The following is an 18,209-nucleotide window of genomic DNA, read 5'->3' as shown; positions in this document are numbered from 1 at the left end:
TCTGAGCTGTTAGCACAGAGCCTGACGCAGGACTTGAATGCACGAACCGTGAGATCACGACCTGAGCTGAAGTCGGACGCTTACCTGACTGTGCAACCTAGGTGTGCCTAAGTTTTCTCTTCTAGTCTCTTACACCACACACACACACACACACACACACACACACACACACACACACACACAGTAGGTTCCAGAGGCAAGTTCCTGAGAGGGGAAATAATAGTTCCTCTAGACAATTACCACTGCCATTTCTTGCACTGACTTTGTATCATCATTCAATAGTCTTTATACTGGCTCCAGAGGAAAATCCTATTACGCTCAGAGCAGTGTGGATATTTGCTTGTTGCTGTTTCAGCCAGGCCAAGAGAGGAAGAAAAGTTTAGGAGAATAGTGAGTTTGGTCCACTGTGAAATCCTCTATAATCAAGAGGAAGGAAGGCTTAGCAGAAAAGGTTGAAATGTCTAAACATATAAAGTCCTTTCCTAGGGGTTTCAAGATTGGGACAAAAGAGAGAATAGAGGAACAACACTGCACCTCTGTTAATTTCTCTAAAGGACAATTCCAAGACAGCTACAACCACACAAGTACTTAGTGTAGTTTACAGACAGACACCAGGGATTCCTCATCCTAATGCAGACACCTCAATGAAACAACTGAAATGAGATTATGGTCATCTCTTGAAAATTCCATGCGACAACAGGAGTCTCTATAGCCTTGGCACCCCCTTTCCCTGTTGCATAGGAAGGTATGACCTTCCAAAATGTAAGACCCATGCACAAAGGAAAACTTACAGGATTTTTCCATGCTTACTCAGAAGTGTGCAGTCCAGCATGGCCACTTAAATAGGAAACCCCAGTGAGAGTTTTAGCATGTGAAATCATATGGTATTTGACTTTCAGTTTGACTTATTTTACCTAACACAATGCCCTCTAGGTCCATCCATGTTGTCACAAATGGCAAGATCTCATCTTTTTTTTTTTTTTTTTAAGCTGCACAATATTCCATTTGTGTGTGTGTGTGTGTGTGTGTGTGTGTACCATATCTTATTTATTCATCTATTGATGGACACACCTGGGTTGCTTCCACATTTTGGCTATTGTAAATGATACTGCAATAAACACAGGGGTGCGTATATCTTTTTGAATTAGTGCTTTTGTTTTCTTTGGGTAAACAGCAGTGTAATTGTTGGATTTGGTATGGTATTTCTGTTTTTTTTTTTTTTTTTTTTTTTTTTTGTGGTGAGCATAGCATAATGTATAGAGAAAATGAATAATTACGCTGTATGCCTGAAATTAATGTAATGTTGTGTGTCAGCTACACTCAAATAATAAAAAAGATATCAAAGAGTAAGGAACCAAAAAAATAATGTAAAGACTTAACAACAGAAAAAGTCGTCCAGGAGCGTGAAGTACACGCAATGTGAAACACAACTAAGTAAAAGGGTTTGTATAGAAGTCATTCAGAGATAAAGGAAATTAGTCATTAGTTTAATTTTATTACTCTTTGGACTCCTGAGTCAGTATAAATAAGCCTCAGTTACTCAGAGATGTTGCAAAGAATTATCAAAGATGAGGTTCTCATAGTCCAGAGCTGTGAGGATAATTTTCTACTTATAGAATTCCTTCCAAAGGAAGAGGGAGACCGTTCTTTAAGATGAGCACTTATGATTTAGCAACTCAGTTGGAAATCAAAAGTGAGAGGTGCTGGCAGCAGTACATCCAGCCCTTCCTGTCTGACATGCTCACTGTCTCATCTCTTCCAACCAGTCAGTACATCAGAGTGCCCAGCTGGTGAGGATTCAAAGACTTGTCTTGCTGTCAGCTTTTTTTTTTTTTTTTTGTCACTTTCTAGGTTTACAAGATCAGTAGTTACTTTCTTTAACAGAAATCTGACTACAGTTTGTCATAAATAACATACTCCCCCTCTCACTGCAAAAGAAGAGACTTGAAAATTAACTCCCTCCCTCTGATAGATGGTGTAACTTCAGCATTTCTCCAATAAAATATTAATGGTTTTTGGCAGTACAGTGGAGATACTGCTTTGTCAACCACTTTCACATTGACAATGTGTATTACCTCATTGATCTCTCCTCTTCATGGTCTTGGTTTAACCATTATCATCTCTCTTCTGGACCAGTGTAATCACTTCCTAACTGATCTTTCAAATGTCTCCCTTTCCTAAATGCCAAGGGGTTACTTAAATCATCTAAAACTAAGTGGATGTGGTGTCATCAGCATATTTTAACCAATCACTAGGGTATTTTGTAAGGAAAAGTTATAAATATAAACATTTATTAAGTAATCAAATGAGTTGTGATTATAGAAGCATCATGTTATACCCAATCAAATTAATATTTAGAGCATGATTATTGATGTTGGTAGTTTGTCCTCAATTATGAGACACATGAGGGATTATGATTGAAAAGAGGTCTGTAATGCCTCTGTAGCAGTCTGCTCTCCTCACAGAGGAGATAACCAGCATAGTACTTCAACTACTACATGTCCAGGGATTTTACTCAAGGGATAGGACAGAGAGGCGAGAGGTTTTTGGTTTTCTACATGCAATTCCCAAGTATCCAGAGCACCAGAAGCACCGGAGCAGGTGTGCAGGCTCTGTTCAACAGAGTTCAGAACACTCTTCTCATTCACTCATGCACCAGAGCACACAGTAGCATTTGCCTCTTCCTCACCACCTCCTTAACTTTTTTTTTTTTATTTTTTAAAGTTAACATCCAAATTAGTTAGCATATAGTGCAACAATGATTTCAGGAGTAGATTCCTTAGTGCCCCTTACCCATTTAGCCCATCCCTCTACAATGGGGAGCCAATTGTAGCCTTCCCACAACGCCTTCAGTAACCCTCAGTTTGTTCTCCATATTTGAGAGTCTCTTCTGTTTTGTCCCCCTCCCTGTTTTTATATTATTTTTGTTTCCCTTCCCTTATGTTCATCTGTTTTGTCTCTTAAAGTCCTCATATGAGTGAAGTCACATGATTTTTGTCTTTCTCTAATTTCAATTAGCATAATACCCTCCAGTTCCATCCATGTAGTTGCAAATGGCAAGATTTCATTCTTTTTGATTGGCGAGTAATACTCCATTGTATGTATATACCACATCTTCTTTATCCATTCATCCATCGATGGACATTTGGGCTCTTTCCATACTTTGGCTATTGTTGATAGTGCTGCTATAAACATGGGGGTGCATGTATCCCCTCAAAACAGCACACCTGTATCCCGTGGATAAATGCCTAGTAGTGCAATTGCTGGGTCATAGGGTAGTTCTATTTTTAGTTTTTTGAGGAACCTCCATACTGTTTTCCAGAGTTTCTACACCAGCTTGCATTCCCACCACCTCTTTAACTTCTAAATTTCCGTGTTTATGATGGCTATTCACCCAAATTTCTTCTCATCTTTCCCCAAGGGGAGCAACACAAAAAAAAATGTTTAAGAAATTTTAGAGGGCTATTTGTAAGACCTTTAAGTTTGCATTTTTAGAAGGGGGCCTACTATAGGGAAGTAGTGGTTAGAGTATATTCCCATATTTTATTTCACTTAATTCTCATAATCCTATAAGATTGGTATTACCATGTTCATTTTACTGAGAAGAGTGAAATGAGCTGGAGTCTAAACATAGGTCTGCCTGGTCCCCAAAGCTGGTGTAGAGAAAAAGAGGCTACAGAGTACTGTAACCCTGAAAGCCTTACTCCTACACCAGGCTTCAGGGTACTTGTGTCCTGATGTCAGTCAGCATTCCCATTTTGTCTCTACTACAACTATTTAGTCTTGCCTATGGTTTAAAACTTAATTTAGTGCAAATACTCCATATTAAAATTCTCTCCCATTGGGTGCGATCTGCTTTATTTTGGCCTTTATTTGGTTGAAAATCCTAAAAAGCTGGAAAAGAGGCAACAACCTACAGATTTAAGAACACTACTGATGCTGACCACTGTTTTATGTAGTCCTTACTTACAGTGCAAAAAAAGAGAGAAGTATCCAGAAGAACGAAGAAAAACAGCACATATTTCTATAAAAATGGCCCAATTGAACAGAATCTCCAAGACCAAGCTGATACAAATAAACCAATTTGATATATTCTGGATGTGCACTCATAGGCCATGAGAAATTACATTTTTATTTATGAGAAATTTAAACTATTTCTTATTTTACAACTTATATATGTTTATTTTAGCACAGACTTAAAAAAAAGACAAATAGCATGCTCTCTCTCTCTCTCTCTAATAGGAATACTTAATTTAACTTCTCTTTCCAGGTGATAGAAGGGCTTCTTCCAAGAGTAACATTTTTTGGCCCCTTGTAGTCACTTTCCTGGGAGAAGGAGTGACTTCTTTGGCCAGTGCTTTTAGAAGGACCTGGGCATGAACATCTCAGTTCTGCCTCTCCCCTCTTTTGGGACCAACCTGTTTGCAGAAAACACACAATCCCTCTGTGCCACCACAGAGGCTCCACATTGATGATGACTCTAATAGTCTTTCTAATTCAGGGTTCACATTAATCACAAGTTGTAGTGGGTTGAATGGTGGCACCTAAAGAGTATATCCATATCCTAATCCCTGGGACCTGTGAATGTTACCTTATTTGGAAAAAGGGTCTTTGCAGATGTAATTAAATTAAGGTTCTTGAGATCAGTAGATAATCCTGGATGATCTGGGTGCGTCCAACCTCAATGACAAATGTCCTTAGAGAAAGGCAGGGGAAGATTTAAGAGATGAGAAGAAGTTACAGACAGAAGAGGAGGAGGCAATGTGACCACAGAAGCAGAATTAGAGTGATGAAGCCCTAAGACAAGGCAGGCTGACAGCCGCCAGAAGATGCAAAGAACAGATTTTCCCCTAGAGCCTCCAGAAGGAGTGTGGTCCTGCTGGCATCTTGATTTCAGATTTGTGGCCTCCAGATTGTGAGAATAAATTTCTATGTTATAAATCACCACACTTGCAGTAATCTGTTATAGTAGCCATGGGAAACAAATATAAAAGTCCGTGTGGCTCACAGATCTAAATAAACTATGATCTCAAATTTAAGTTTTCTTGCTAATAAAAGTGACATGTTTATTTATACTATTTACATACACACATATAGAGATGTACATATACACACTATAAATTTTGATTCTACTCTACATCATATATCCATTTCTATTTATAGCTGCTTAACATTTTGCTCTCAGAACCAAATTACTGATATCCATTAACTTCCTCAAACTGCAACAAACAGCATTTTATTCTGACTTTAATAAGCTGAAATTATTAAATAATTGGGAATGAAGATTGACCTTCGTCAAGTATCTTTTTTGATATCAGGGTGATTATATGGCTTTTCCCTTTTGGATAACTAATATGATGCATTATATGCTAATTGCACTGTGATCAGAGAGTGTGGCTTGTGCCTTATTGAATTTACGGAAATTTTTTCTATGAATAATTTTTGTAAATGTTCCACATGCACTGGAAAAGATGTATTCTGTTCATTGGATAAAAGATTTGTTTAGAGCTGGGAGGACCATATGGCTTGATGAGCTGGGATACTCCATTTACACCTGCTGTACTGGCATCAACAGAACTCCTTTTGATTATCAGAATGTCCTGATTTAGATGACAAATTATGCTCACCTTATCTGGAAGTAGGAGAGTAAGAGGTTAAGAGCATGGTCTCTTACCAGGCTGCTCAAGCACATGCCTCATGGCTCTATGCCCTGTTTTCTTATCTATAAAAGAGGAGTAACAATGGCCCATGATGAGTGTTTAAAGATGCTGACTATTATTTTCTGTCACATAAACCTTATTCAGATTCTCTAAGTCAGATTTATTTACCTGATTTAAATATTTATTTCCATCCTTATTTATTTTTGTCTTCCTGTATGTCAAGATGCATATTAAATTCTCTTGCTTTTATTGTACTTTTATCTTCTCTTTGTATTTGTAATAAACTGACTATAATAATTTTGAGTCAATATTTATTATATGCATTAAGGTCAAAACAATTAGATCTTCACTATAAATTCCACCACATATCAGTATAAGTAAATCTCTATTCCTGTGGAGGGAGAAAAGGGCTTTCTGGAATTCTGGCAAACTGGGGGTGGAGATGTTGGTAAGGACACCTGGGTGCTGGCTCTCCTTTCTCCACCAGTTAAGAAGGCCGAATTTTGTCAACTTCCTTTAAACTGAGATATATAGACTGTTGGGCAAATTTCTCCAGAATGGGACTATGAACCCTGAATCTAATGACTAGCAGAGTAGTAACCTTCTACTTTGCAGAGACCATGTAATCTGGGGCTGGTTCTGCTGAGGATTCTGGGGCTGAGAGAGTAAGTGGTGCTGTCACGTGCTGTGTCTGTGACTGCCCTGAGAGGCCACTTTGTTTCCAGTGACATCATGTATTCTTGGAGGATGAAATATGAAACTGAATTTACTTTTATAGTGTGTGTGTATGTTCTTTTTCTACCAATCCTGACACTCCTGACATAGCACACCCATTTCATACCTTTCACCTTACAATTTATCATCAATATTGTGACATTTGTTTGTATTTCTTATACTTAGCTGCTTTATTTTTACACTTCTTGTGTCTCTTTTTTGTGAATCTCATGAATATCATATATATCTGTGTTTTTACTTTACTTTGGAAATTTTTACCTAATAGGATTTTCTTTCAGCTCAATTATTTTTATTATTATAATTGATATGAATGGGACTTCTTTTGTCCTTTCCTCTAGGCTTTCTGATTTTTTAAATGCTCTTTTATAGCAGTTTTTGTACTGTATGATCTATGTTTTTACATGTATCTTTGTGATGGATGATATATCTTGCATTTATTTCTATTAGGGTTTACTTCTGGTTAGACATGTTCAAATTTTCACACAAATATTAATGCAGTTTTTAACCTAATTTGTGCCTTTATTATTACTAGTTAATAAGAAATATGATAACCCAAGCCACAGCAATAAAAACTACATATTGGCCATAAAGAATTAACACTTAAAAATAACATGTCAAGTAAAATACAGGATCCTTTCTTGATAAAAACCCTCAAGAAAGTAGGGATAGAAGGATCATACCTCGAGATCATAAAAGCCATATACGAGCAACCCAATGCTAATATCATCCTCAATGGGGAAAAACTGAGAGCTTTCCCCCTAAGGTCAGGACTGAGACAGGGATGTCCACTCTCGCCACTGTTATTCAACTAAGTATTGGAAGCCTTAGCCTCTGCAATCAGACAACACAAAGAAATAAAAGGCATCCAAATCAGCCAGGAGCAGGTTAAACTTTCACTCTTCTCAGATGACATGATACTCTATATGGAAAACCCAAGATTCCACCAAAAAACTGCTAGAACTGATTCATGAATTCAGCAAAGTTACAGGATATAAAATCAATGCACAGAAATCGGTTGCATTCCTATACACCAACAATGAAGCGACAGAAAGAGAAATCAAGGAATCGATCCCATTTACAGTTGCACAAAAAACCATAAAATACCTAGGAATAAATCTAACCAAAGAGGTGAAAAATCTATACACTGAAAACTATAGAAAGCTGATGAAAGAAATTGAAGAAGACACAAAGAAATGGAAAAAGATTCCATGCTCCTGGATAGGAAGAACAAATATTGTTAAAATGTCCATACTACCCAAAGCAATCTACATATTCAACACGATCCCTAACAAAATAACACCAGCATTCTTCACAGAGCTAGAACAAACAATCCTAAAATTTGTATGGAACCAGAAAAGACCCCAAATAGCCAAAGCAATCTTGAAAAAGAAAACCAAAGCAGGAGGCATCACAATCCCGGACTTCAAGCTATACTACAAAGCTGTAATCATCAAGACAGTATGGAACCGGCACAAGAACAGACACTCAGATCCATGGAACAGAATAGAGAACCCAGAAATGGACCCACAAACGTGTGGCCAACTCATCTTTGACAAAGCAGGAAAGACTATCCAATGGAATAAAGACAGTCTCTTCAGCAAGTGGTGCTGGGAACACTGGACAGTGACATGCAGAAGAATGAACCTGGCCCACTTTCTTACACCATACACAAAAATAAACTCAGAATGGATGAAAGACCTCAATGTAAGACAGGAAGCCGTCAAAATCCTCAAGGAGAAAGCAGGCAAAAACCTCTTTGATCTTGCCTGCAGCAATTTCTTACTCGACACGTCTCCAGAGGCAAGGGAAAAAAGCAAAAATGAACTACTGGGACCTCATCAAAATAAAAAGCTTCTGCACAGCGAAGGAAACAATCAGCAAAACTAAAAGGCAACCGACAGAATGGGAAAAGACATTTGCAAAGGACATATCAGATAAAGGGTTAGTATCCAAAATCTACAAAGAACTTATCAAACTCAACACCCAAAAACAAATAATCCAGTGAAGAAATGTGCACAAGACGTGAATACACACTTCTTCAGAGAAGACATCCAGATGGCCAACCAACACATGAAAAAATGCTCAACATCACTCATCATCAGGGAAATAAAAATCAAAACCACAATGAGATACTACCTGACACCTGTCAGAATGGCTAACATTAACAACTCAGGCAACAACAGATGTTGGCGAGGATGTGGAGAAAAAGGATCTCTTTTGCAATGTTGGTGGGAATGCAAGCTGGTGCAGCCACTCTGGAAAACAGTATGGAGGTTCCTCAAAAAACTAAAAATAGAACTACCCGACGACCCAGCAATTGCACTACTAGGCATTTATCCACGGGATACATGAGTGCTGTTTAGAAGGGACACATGCACCCCCATGTTTATAGCAGCACTATCAACAATAGCCAAAGTATGGAAAGAGCCCAAATGTCCATCGATGGATGAACCGATAAAGAAGATGTGGTATGTATATACAATGTATATACTCAGCAATCAAAAAGAATGAAATCTTGCCATTTGCAACTACGTGGATGGAACTGGAGGGTATTATGCTAAGTGAAATTAGTCAGAGAGAGACAAAAATCATATGACTTCACTCATATGAGGACTTTAAGAGACAAAACAGATGAACATAAGAGAAGGGAAACAAAAATAATATAAAAACAGGGAGGGGGACAAAACAAAAGAAACTCATAAATATGGAGAACAAACTGAGGGTTACTGGAGGGCTTTTGGCAGGGGGGATAGGCTAAATGGGTAAGGGGTATTAAGGAATCTACTCCTGAAATCATTGTTTCACTATATGCTAACTAATTTGGATGTAAATTTTAAAAAATAAAAAATAACATGTCAAGTAAAGCTTATGATATGCCTTCTATGCCTAGAATTTTTTATTGTTGCTTTTTTTGAATTATTATATGTTAAATGAAAGATTAATTTTTAAATCAAAATATGATCACTTCAGGGGTGCCTGGGTGGTTCAGTTGATTAAGTATCCAACTTTGGCTCAGGTCATGATCTCACGGTTCATGAGTTCAAGTCCCACATCAGGCTCTGTGCTGACAGCTCAAAGCCTGGAGCCTGCTTTGGATTCTGTGTCTCCCTCTCTCTGTCACTCCCCTGCTCATGCTCTGTCTCATAAATAAACATTAAAAACATTATTTAAAAAATATGATCAGTACCATTTCTTGTTCTTTGAAGAAATGCCATTAATTCACTGAGTCACTTACTCAACTGTGGTGTTGACCATCTCTTCCTCTGTAAGATAGTGAAGCCCCACTCAGTGCACAGAGTTGGTATGAAGTTTCAGTGTGATTATATTATCTAGAAGGGCTCTGAAAGAGTACAGAGCATGAAGCAAATGTATGCTGGCATTTCTAATGAAAATAGGTTGAATTTTATGTGACTCCATAGAGTAATGAAGATATCACGCATGGAACTATATAGGATTTACAGTTTAGATGTAAAAGTGGAACTTGCCAATAACCAAGAGTCATTAGCAAAAATAATAAAGGAAACTCCTTTTTAGAGGACAGGCTGCATGCCCATTTCTTGGTTATACCTTATTTCCTCTCATCTATATACTAGTTTTTCCTGTTTGATTCACTAGTTCATATGGATTTTTTTGTCTCTTATATTACCTTATTCTTTTTTTTTTTTTTTTAATTTTGTAGATGAGGAAACTGAAGTTCAGGAAATTAGGATGATTTCTGTAAATCTAACAGCTTCTACCTACCAATCCCCTCATCTATCCAACCTTCTAATAGATGAAAGTATTATCTTAAAAAAAAATCAAGATGGGATCATACATACCACTAGCTACTTTTATTATTTTATTTTATTTTATTTTTAATATTTATTTATTTATGAGAGACAGAGAGACAGAGCATGAGCAGGGAAGGGGCAGAGGCAGAGGGAGACACAGAATCTGAAGCAGGCTCCAGGCTTTGAGCTGTCAGCACAGAGCCCAATTTGGGGCTCAAACTCATGAACCCGTGAGATCATGACCTGAGCTGAAGTTGGATGCTCAACTGACTGAATCACCTATGCGCCCCCATCTGGCTACTTTTAAATCAGCTACCAAAGTTGTTACATGAAGGAAGTTCTCTGTTGGTCTACTCTTAAAGCCATCATTCTTTCAAAGTCACGCTCGCTGGAGAACAGAAAAGGAAGGGAGAATGCATGTGTGTTTTTCAAGCCTGTGGCAGAAAATACTTGGGACCTCAATGCGCCAACACTTAGGTATACGTTAGAGTCATGAGCTTTCTCACCTCTACATGAACAGGAGTGAGTAATCCTGAGCTGACTTTCTTTACTCTCACTTATATTTAATGAGTTCTGTTTTGCAGCAGCACTAACACACAAACAAATCCACTGGACTCTGAGGCTAGAGATAGTAGGCACTGCAAGTCAAAACAGAGCAGTTCCATGGGCACAGACCTTCTGGATTTAGGTCTTCTTTGTATGGCCTGAGCAGACATTTGGTATAGATGCTCATACACTGACAACAGACACAGCAGGTAACAGTCCTGGGTAGATGATGATCTGTGGAAAATTGGGAAGGAGATGATTCACAGAAAATTGGGAAGAACTGAGTTAGGAGAGGGAGAAATATGAGCTACTGCCTTAAGTGACTTGCAAGTGAGAAGCAGTATTTTCATTTAATGTTGTTATACATAAAGACTTAAGCTTTTTTTTTTTTTTTGGTCTGTACCAAAATAAGGATGGCCCAATGGCCCTTTACCCATCTACGAATGGGTGTCTATTTAAGATTGGCTCCTAAACAAGTACTCTTAACTTGTTGCAGTTTTGTGGATAAAGTGGCTATGAAACAAAGACACCAAAGGCAGTGTTCAGAGGAAATGTCTGTGTCTATCTCAAATACGAGGGTCCCTTCCAGTCATCACAAAAGAGAAGAGGTTGCCACCTTACATTTCCATCCTCATAAATCCTTTCATGTTATGGGGCATTCTCTGAATCCCTTTATTTTGAATGTCAGAGCACTGTTTAGGGTAAGTGACATTAGCTTGAAATTATCTCAATCAATGCAAGTTTTAGATGCTCATAAAGCTTATCTGACACAATTGGTTAAAACACTTTTTTTAAATAGCAAAACTACACAGATTTAGTAATAATTCTTGAGTATGACTTCCAAATTGAAGACCTGGATGTTATTGTAAAACTCAACTTAAAAGCAGCATAGTAAATAGCAGTATCATTAAGGTCACATACAAGGGCTTACAGGACAAATGAAGACACAGAAACATAAAGTGTCCAAATGTTCAGCAAAAATGTAATTGAGTCTCAAGATGAACTTTCGGTGAAAGCATTATCAAGGATAAATCAAAACCAACCTGATTGAAGTGAAAGAATGTGCCTTGGAAAACCATGTCAGATGACATAGAAAGTGGCTCTAATGTTGATAAAAACCTGATGGCATGGTTGCATATGAAGAATTTGAATAAAATTTTCTTATATCACGTGAGAGTGGGGAAAAAGCAATACTTCTCAATTTTATATAACATGTGATTGAGTATGTAATGGGTACTACACATTTAATATAAAATATGATTTAAAATATAACATAATAGATTTAATATTCTAGTTGTTTTTTTTTTTATTTCATTAAGGTTGACCTAAAAATGTTTATTTGAACTGTCTCATTGTGAATTTGAATTGGTCACTGCACATTCAGAAGCATCATGTATTTGGTCACATGCATCATTTACGGCACCCTGACTTCACCCCAGTGTTGGCTTTAGCTTCTTATTAGCACTCTTCTCCTTTTGTGTCCTAGGCTCCAGGTGCAACATGCCCTGTGCCTGCCTGTGACCCCAGTCCCTCTGGCCAAGAGGAAACATATGACATCTATATCGGACTGAACTGCATATAGTTGTTATTCACTTGTGACTTTTGAGGCTTCTGGCACACTAGGAAGCAACCTAGTTTTCATGTCTTGTCTTCTTGTTGAGATTTTCTTAAAAGGATGTGAGGCCTTTACCACACACACATGACATTAAACAACATCTATAAAGCCAGAACAATGGTTATAGCAAGAAACATATGGGAGCTTCAATCTTCGCTGGTTGAGGCTGACTCTGAATAATGAAAGAAATGATGAGAATGTCAACAACTAATGAGATACTTTGCCAATTCATTGATTGAAATTATGCAAGGTTTTTTTTTTAATCCTTGCAAAATCCTTTCCTAACAAAGGCTAAAACACTATCAATAGCAATTAGTAAGCCCTTAAAGTTTCCAATTTAATCTAACAGAGCTGTCTCATGAAACTCATTGGAAAACATTGCTTCTTCTGAGAGCTGGATTCACTGTGTTGATGTGGATTTAAAGCACTAATCCTAGAGGAATTCCATACTGTGCACAAAATCAATTTCACAAACACGCATTTGGGAAGTCTGTCTGACAGTCTTAATATTTTCAAATGGAAAAATTATCCTACATTTTGACTCTATTATCCTTCAAAAAACTTTTTTGGTAACCATCTTCTGTTGTTTTAGAAGCAATTAGGCCAATTAAGCCTGACAGCATGATTTCAAGAGAGATGCTGTGCAAGTCCCTATCCACAATGAGAATTCGCACTGAAGCAAGGAACAGCTGATACATGTAAAGAGATGCAATTCAGGAGTGCTATCTATAAACTCCTTGCCCTTGGGGAGGATAGAGTGGAGTAAAAGATAATGATGATGATTTTGGATTCCTGTTTAGTCCTTTTCAAAGGGAGGAAGGTGTTTCAAGAAGCAGTTCCCACCAGCTATCGATGAAGAAACTTGGTATATGGAGCAAGTCTGTGACTGATGCATGAAAGGAAGAGAAAACCCACCAAAATTTCCTTTTTAGGTTACTATTCCAAAGAAAGATCCTCATCCCATAAAGTACAGAACTCTGAACAGAATAGTACTTATGGCAAAATATGTAATAAGGGGGTCTGTACTTTTATTTTGAAATCAATAAAAGTGTGGTTGATTTTATAAAGGCCCAAATTAAGTGTAATTGTGAAGTAAGTTCATTTTATGCCTGAATCATAACAGATAATACAGAAAAATATCCATACAATATTATGGTGAAGATATATTAACATGGTGATTGACAGTATTAGATTTTATTTGGGAAAACAGTATTGGGTTAAAACCATAGAGGACAGATAATTGTTTTTGTTTTTTTTTTTTTTTAATTCTCATAGTTAGAAATACACTTGCTTTGAAAACTCACTAAACTCTCCACTGATCATGTTTTCAGCACTACTATTCATTCCTAAGTCTCTACCTGAAAAGACTGATGACATGCCTCAATTCCATGTTTCTTTTCTTCATTTGTTTTTTTCTATTGCTTAACAAGAATCAGGAGGAGGATGCACTGCTTCTATAAGGCAGATTCATTGGCTGTTGAACACTAAAAATAATGCCAGGGCTAACTGGGTGTGACTTATGGATCTGTGGTCCCAGATGTGAAGAGTGAAGCCACAGCTTCTCAGAAAAACTTGTTTTTCTTTAAAGACAGGCAATTTGACTCGTGATCATTCTTTGAAGCAATCTGCATTGGTACCTACCTCAGTTACAATAGCTAGGGGGAAAGTATTAGACAAAGATGACTCTTACATCCAAAACACATAAGAAATTGCATTATTAGCTTTTCTATAAATATGTAATAATGTTGGTTAATCCTAAATAGAAGAGGCAGTTTAGAAGATTATACTGCCAGACTTCTAGCTTAGGATAGAATTTTCCAAATTTAGCTGCTTTAGGATCACGTGGGAAACTTTCTAAGAATATAGCTTCCTGAGCCCCACCCCAAACCTTAGATCAAAATCTCTGCATTTTCAAAAAACTCCCTATCCTGCATACTCTGGTGGTTTTGTGTCCCACAAAGCTTGAACACTGCTGCTTTCAAGGGTAGTGCTGGAATGCCTTATGTTGCAAATCATTAATATTTTTGATGTCTATTACTTACGTGTAAACCTTAAGAACAAAGTCCTTTTCCTCCTTTAATTCTGTGAGCGACTGTAGAACATCCAGGATGCTTAGGACTGCACAGCCATATGGTCGCCGGTAGTGCAGGTGAGCAGGGCCTTTCTTTGAGTCATTCAGGAGCATCCGGCCTGGAGCACAGCAGGAAACACCAGTCACACTGAGATCTCCATGCTCCTTTCCAGTATCACCTGATTGTCATCCAAGGATGCCAGAAATACAGGTGCTAGCTTAGAGATACACTAAATCGGAAGACTAATTTAGGATTGAAGGGAGCCATCCAAGGATGCAGAATCTGTATGTGGAGGAATGCCAAACAGGCCTTTGGCCAGGGCTCTTCCCTTGCACCACATTCAATCGATCATACTTATCATCTACCTTAATACCAACAGTCCATTTATTAATAATATTAGAATGAAACAGTGGTTTTACAAATTTCTTAGAAAAACCAGTGTGTTAACAGACTTAAACTTCTTAGGCATATTAAGGATACAAAGTTTAATGTTTTAGCTGCCAGGTAAAAACTATGTATGCAAAGATAGTAACAACGTGTTATTCTTCCAACCAAACAACCATATGTTATTCTTCCAGCTGCTCCTGAACCACTGCTGGAGCCAAAGTAGTCTCAGAAAGTGAATGGGAGCTTGCCTCTCCTGCCTACCAAGGCTGTGCCTATAGTGGCAAGAGGACTTGCAAAAACCAAACTGGAACCTCAGCAAATGCTTATGAAGTACAGCAAAACAAAACCCAAAAGTATAGCAAAATAGGTGTTTTGTTGGCAAAGGATTAAAAAATATTCTTTGACAAAAATGTACAAGATATGCCAGAACCCAAACCTATCAAGGAAGACTTGGTTAGTCATACCCTCCAAATTATGTCATACGCCTGAAATAAAGCTGAGCAAATCAACCACGGAACAGTAGCAAAAATCACTGTTTTCATCTTGGGTGTGGTAAAAGTGATATACTATACATCTACTGCAGCAAGGACAGTAATTTACTGGAAAATAGCACAGATACATACTTTTGGATACAAAATCCAACAAAGGCCATTCACCACCAGTTAAGTTGGCAAGCCTGCAACCCGCTGTAAGATCTCTGAAATGGAAAGCTGGTACAAAGGCAGGGCATTGTGATAGAAAGAATATGAAAAATCAGATCCCTTGAAATAAAGAGCTTGGGTCCAAAACCAAGTAGGGAGCAGAAGATTTTAAGTGAAAAAAATACTTTCATTTATGTCAAATTCATAGCTACCAGAGCAGCTGAGCCTAAGGTAGAGTTCCAATACAAGCTAGATGCTCATCCTGAGACCTGACATTGTAGGTAAGAGCTAGGGAGATGATAGAGCTCAAACATAGTAGATACTTATCCCAAGGTGGACTGGTCTTAGTCATGTGAACGGATAAGGTCGACAGTACCTATTCGTATCACATGCGCAACTATATATAAATCTCTCTTCATATCTTTGCTGCTCAGATCCTAAAGAAAGAAAAGAAAGCAAGTAAATTAAGGTAATAAATACACAGAAAATAATAAAAATTCATTTTGAACCTCATAATCATTTGCCTTTGTTGCTTTTAGCAGATGTTATAGATGGGGAGGGGGACTAAAGCACATAGAGGTTTAAGTGTTTATAAGATTCCTGCAGTGAAAGTTTGAATATCTTATATGCCTCTGGGGGTTTATCTTATTGATAATATTTTTCCAGCTTTTATTGAGAACACCCAACAAATATCTACAAGAGTTTTCACATTATAAATCATCTTGATATTGCCTTATCCATGTTTATTCTAATATCACATGAAAATATAACAAAAGGAGTGTTCAATGCAGGAAAAAAATGGGAAAACACCAATCAGCTTATTAATGACTAAAATTCTAAGTTTATTCTTTACTAATTTTATGTTTGTTCTGTTGTCCACAATGATTATTATACAGTAGATATGTTCCCTTGCGAAGAGACTAATTTAGCCTTAATGAAACCTCAGTAATTGGATGTCCATTTCTAACTTCAGATATGCATCATCCATACTGAAGTATAATGCTGAAAATAATCTTATCTGGAAAATTCTAAGGGCTTCCTATAAGTAAACAAATCTGATCCAGTCATGAACTTATAAAATTAGAGTTATGAAAATGATTTCATACATTAAGTTATTTATGCTAAGAACACATTTTGAAATAAAAATTATCATTATAAAAATCATGATTATGTATTTATACTTCAATTGTACTTAAAGTAATAACACACTCTTTAATATATACTCTGTTTCAGACTTTTCACCAGGTCAACAACCACTGCTCACTCTGAGATACTGTTGTGAATTCATAATGATTGATGGAATAACCTCTGTCCTTAATGGGACAGGTTTCCAAGATTTCCCTTTTGCTTCTAAAGAAAAGGTCCCTTCGTTTCCTTTCCTTCCTATCTTTCATCTTCTGACTGGTCCCCTTTGCTTTTTGCCTTTTAGTAAATCCAGGAAAGGGACAATCAAGTGACAGTTATAATTTCGAATGAGCTTTGACATCCAGAGTCTCCATGTTTGCTTTATTTTTATACCTTGTTGCAGGGTTAGGACCAGGGTGAGGCAAGCAAGGCACCTAAGGTGCAAAGTTTAATAAGGAGGTCTCACTCTCAGGGTCCTGGGCTTTGCTTGCCTCCCCGCAGTCCCAGCTCTACCCTATGGAGTGGGCCAAAACATACCAAAGGAAAGGAGACATTAAAAAGTAATGTGCAAGGGTGAAATTGAAACTTTCAGATTCTAGATGGTTACGATGTTTCACCAAATTCTTGACAGAATAATGAAACGTGCTTGTAATGAAATAGATTACAAAATAATTTAACATGAGTTGGTATCTCTGGAAACACTAAGAAATATTTTTACATGAAAGATGTCTTTTGATATTGAAAAAGTATGGTTCAGGTTCCATTTCACCAATTTCTTTAATTTAGAAATGTAATTTAAAACGACATCCTCAAAATATCACTGTATTTTGACACATTAAAAATGGCTACTAAATAACAAATAAAAATTAAAAAACAGATTACCACTTATATGTGTTTTTTTGGGGGGACTGAAATATATCTATTTACTGAAAGATATAGAAATGTTTGACACATTTCAAAATGAAATGGTTCCTTCTACATAGCTTGGACTGTGTTAATCCAAACTATCAAATAACCAGTTTAATTACTAATCCCTACATCTCAGAATTCAAGCCAGTTACCAAAGATGATCAAACAATAATCAGATCAGCTGTACACATGAGCACAGGACCTCTCTCTTGGCTCTTAGTATGTGGAAGAAAGAAAACTTAAATACAGTTTATGGTATTGTCCAAGTAGTTCCAAGTAGGGGCCCTTTTTGACCATGTTGTACATGGTACCCAGAACTCTGTGTGGTATTTATTTGAAGTGAATAAATACATAATGGTAATATTCAGTACAAAAAAACCATTTTAAGTAAAATTATTGTCAGTCCCACATAATGTCAATGTCAAATTTCAATGTGAAAGCTATCACATTAAACATAAGTGTATGGTTAAACAGTTAACACAGAGTTAGTAAACATACAGTCGTTAAGACTAAGTACCAAGCATGACTATCCAGGTTAAAATACTTACAAGTCCTGTAAAACCAAGATGGGAGGAGATATTCCCACCATTCATCTGGTGAGCAGAATAAGAATTTAGATTTACTCATTGGAGCATATACACTCCAATCCTACTCGGGGTTCAGCATCTTAGACTCAGTTAATGATGTTCCATTTGAAACATGGAAAAGTCAACTCACTTTCCTGTGCCTGAACTGCCCTTTTTCTGTAG

The 18,209-nt window shown here is 37.2% G+C and overlaps 1 protein-coding gene across 15 annotated transcripts in view; it reads right to left on the bottom strand.

Annotated features, from left to right (window-relative positions):
- The window catches only part of DOCK3 (dedicator of cytokinesis 3), a 585,953-nt gene that overhangs the window by 118,726 nt on the left and 449,018 nt on the right, over positions 1-18,209 (bottom strand). For all 15 annotated transcript variants that reach the window (XM_045492946.1, XM_045492954.1, XM_045492948.1 and 12 more), the window contains 2 exons: positions 15,803-15,863; positions 14,369-14,516 (listed from right to left, as the gene is read on the bottom strand). In XM_045492946.1, coding sequence (XP_045348902.1) covers positions 14,369-14,516; positions 15,803-15,863 — 209 coding nt within the window. The remainder of the gene's footprint in view (positions 1-14,368; positions 14,517-15,802; positions 15,864-18,209) is intronic.

This window comes from Leopardus geoffroyi, chromosome A2 (genome assembly GCF_018350155.1).
Source record: "Leopardus geoffroyi isolate Oge1 chromosome A2, O.geoffroyi_Oge1_pat1.0, whole genome shotgun sequence".
Taxonomy (NCBI): domain Eukaryota; kingdom Metazoa; phylum Chordata; class Mammalia; order Carnivora; family Felidae; genus Leopardus; species Leopardus geoffroyi.
This window is presented reverse-complemented; position numbering and strand designations above follow the sequence as displayed.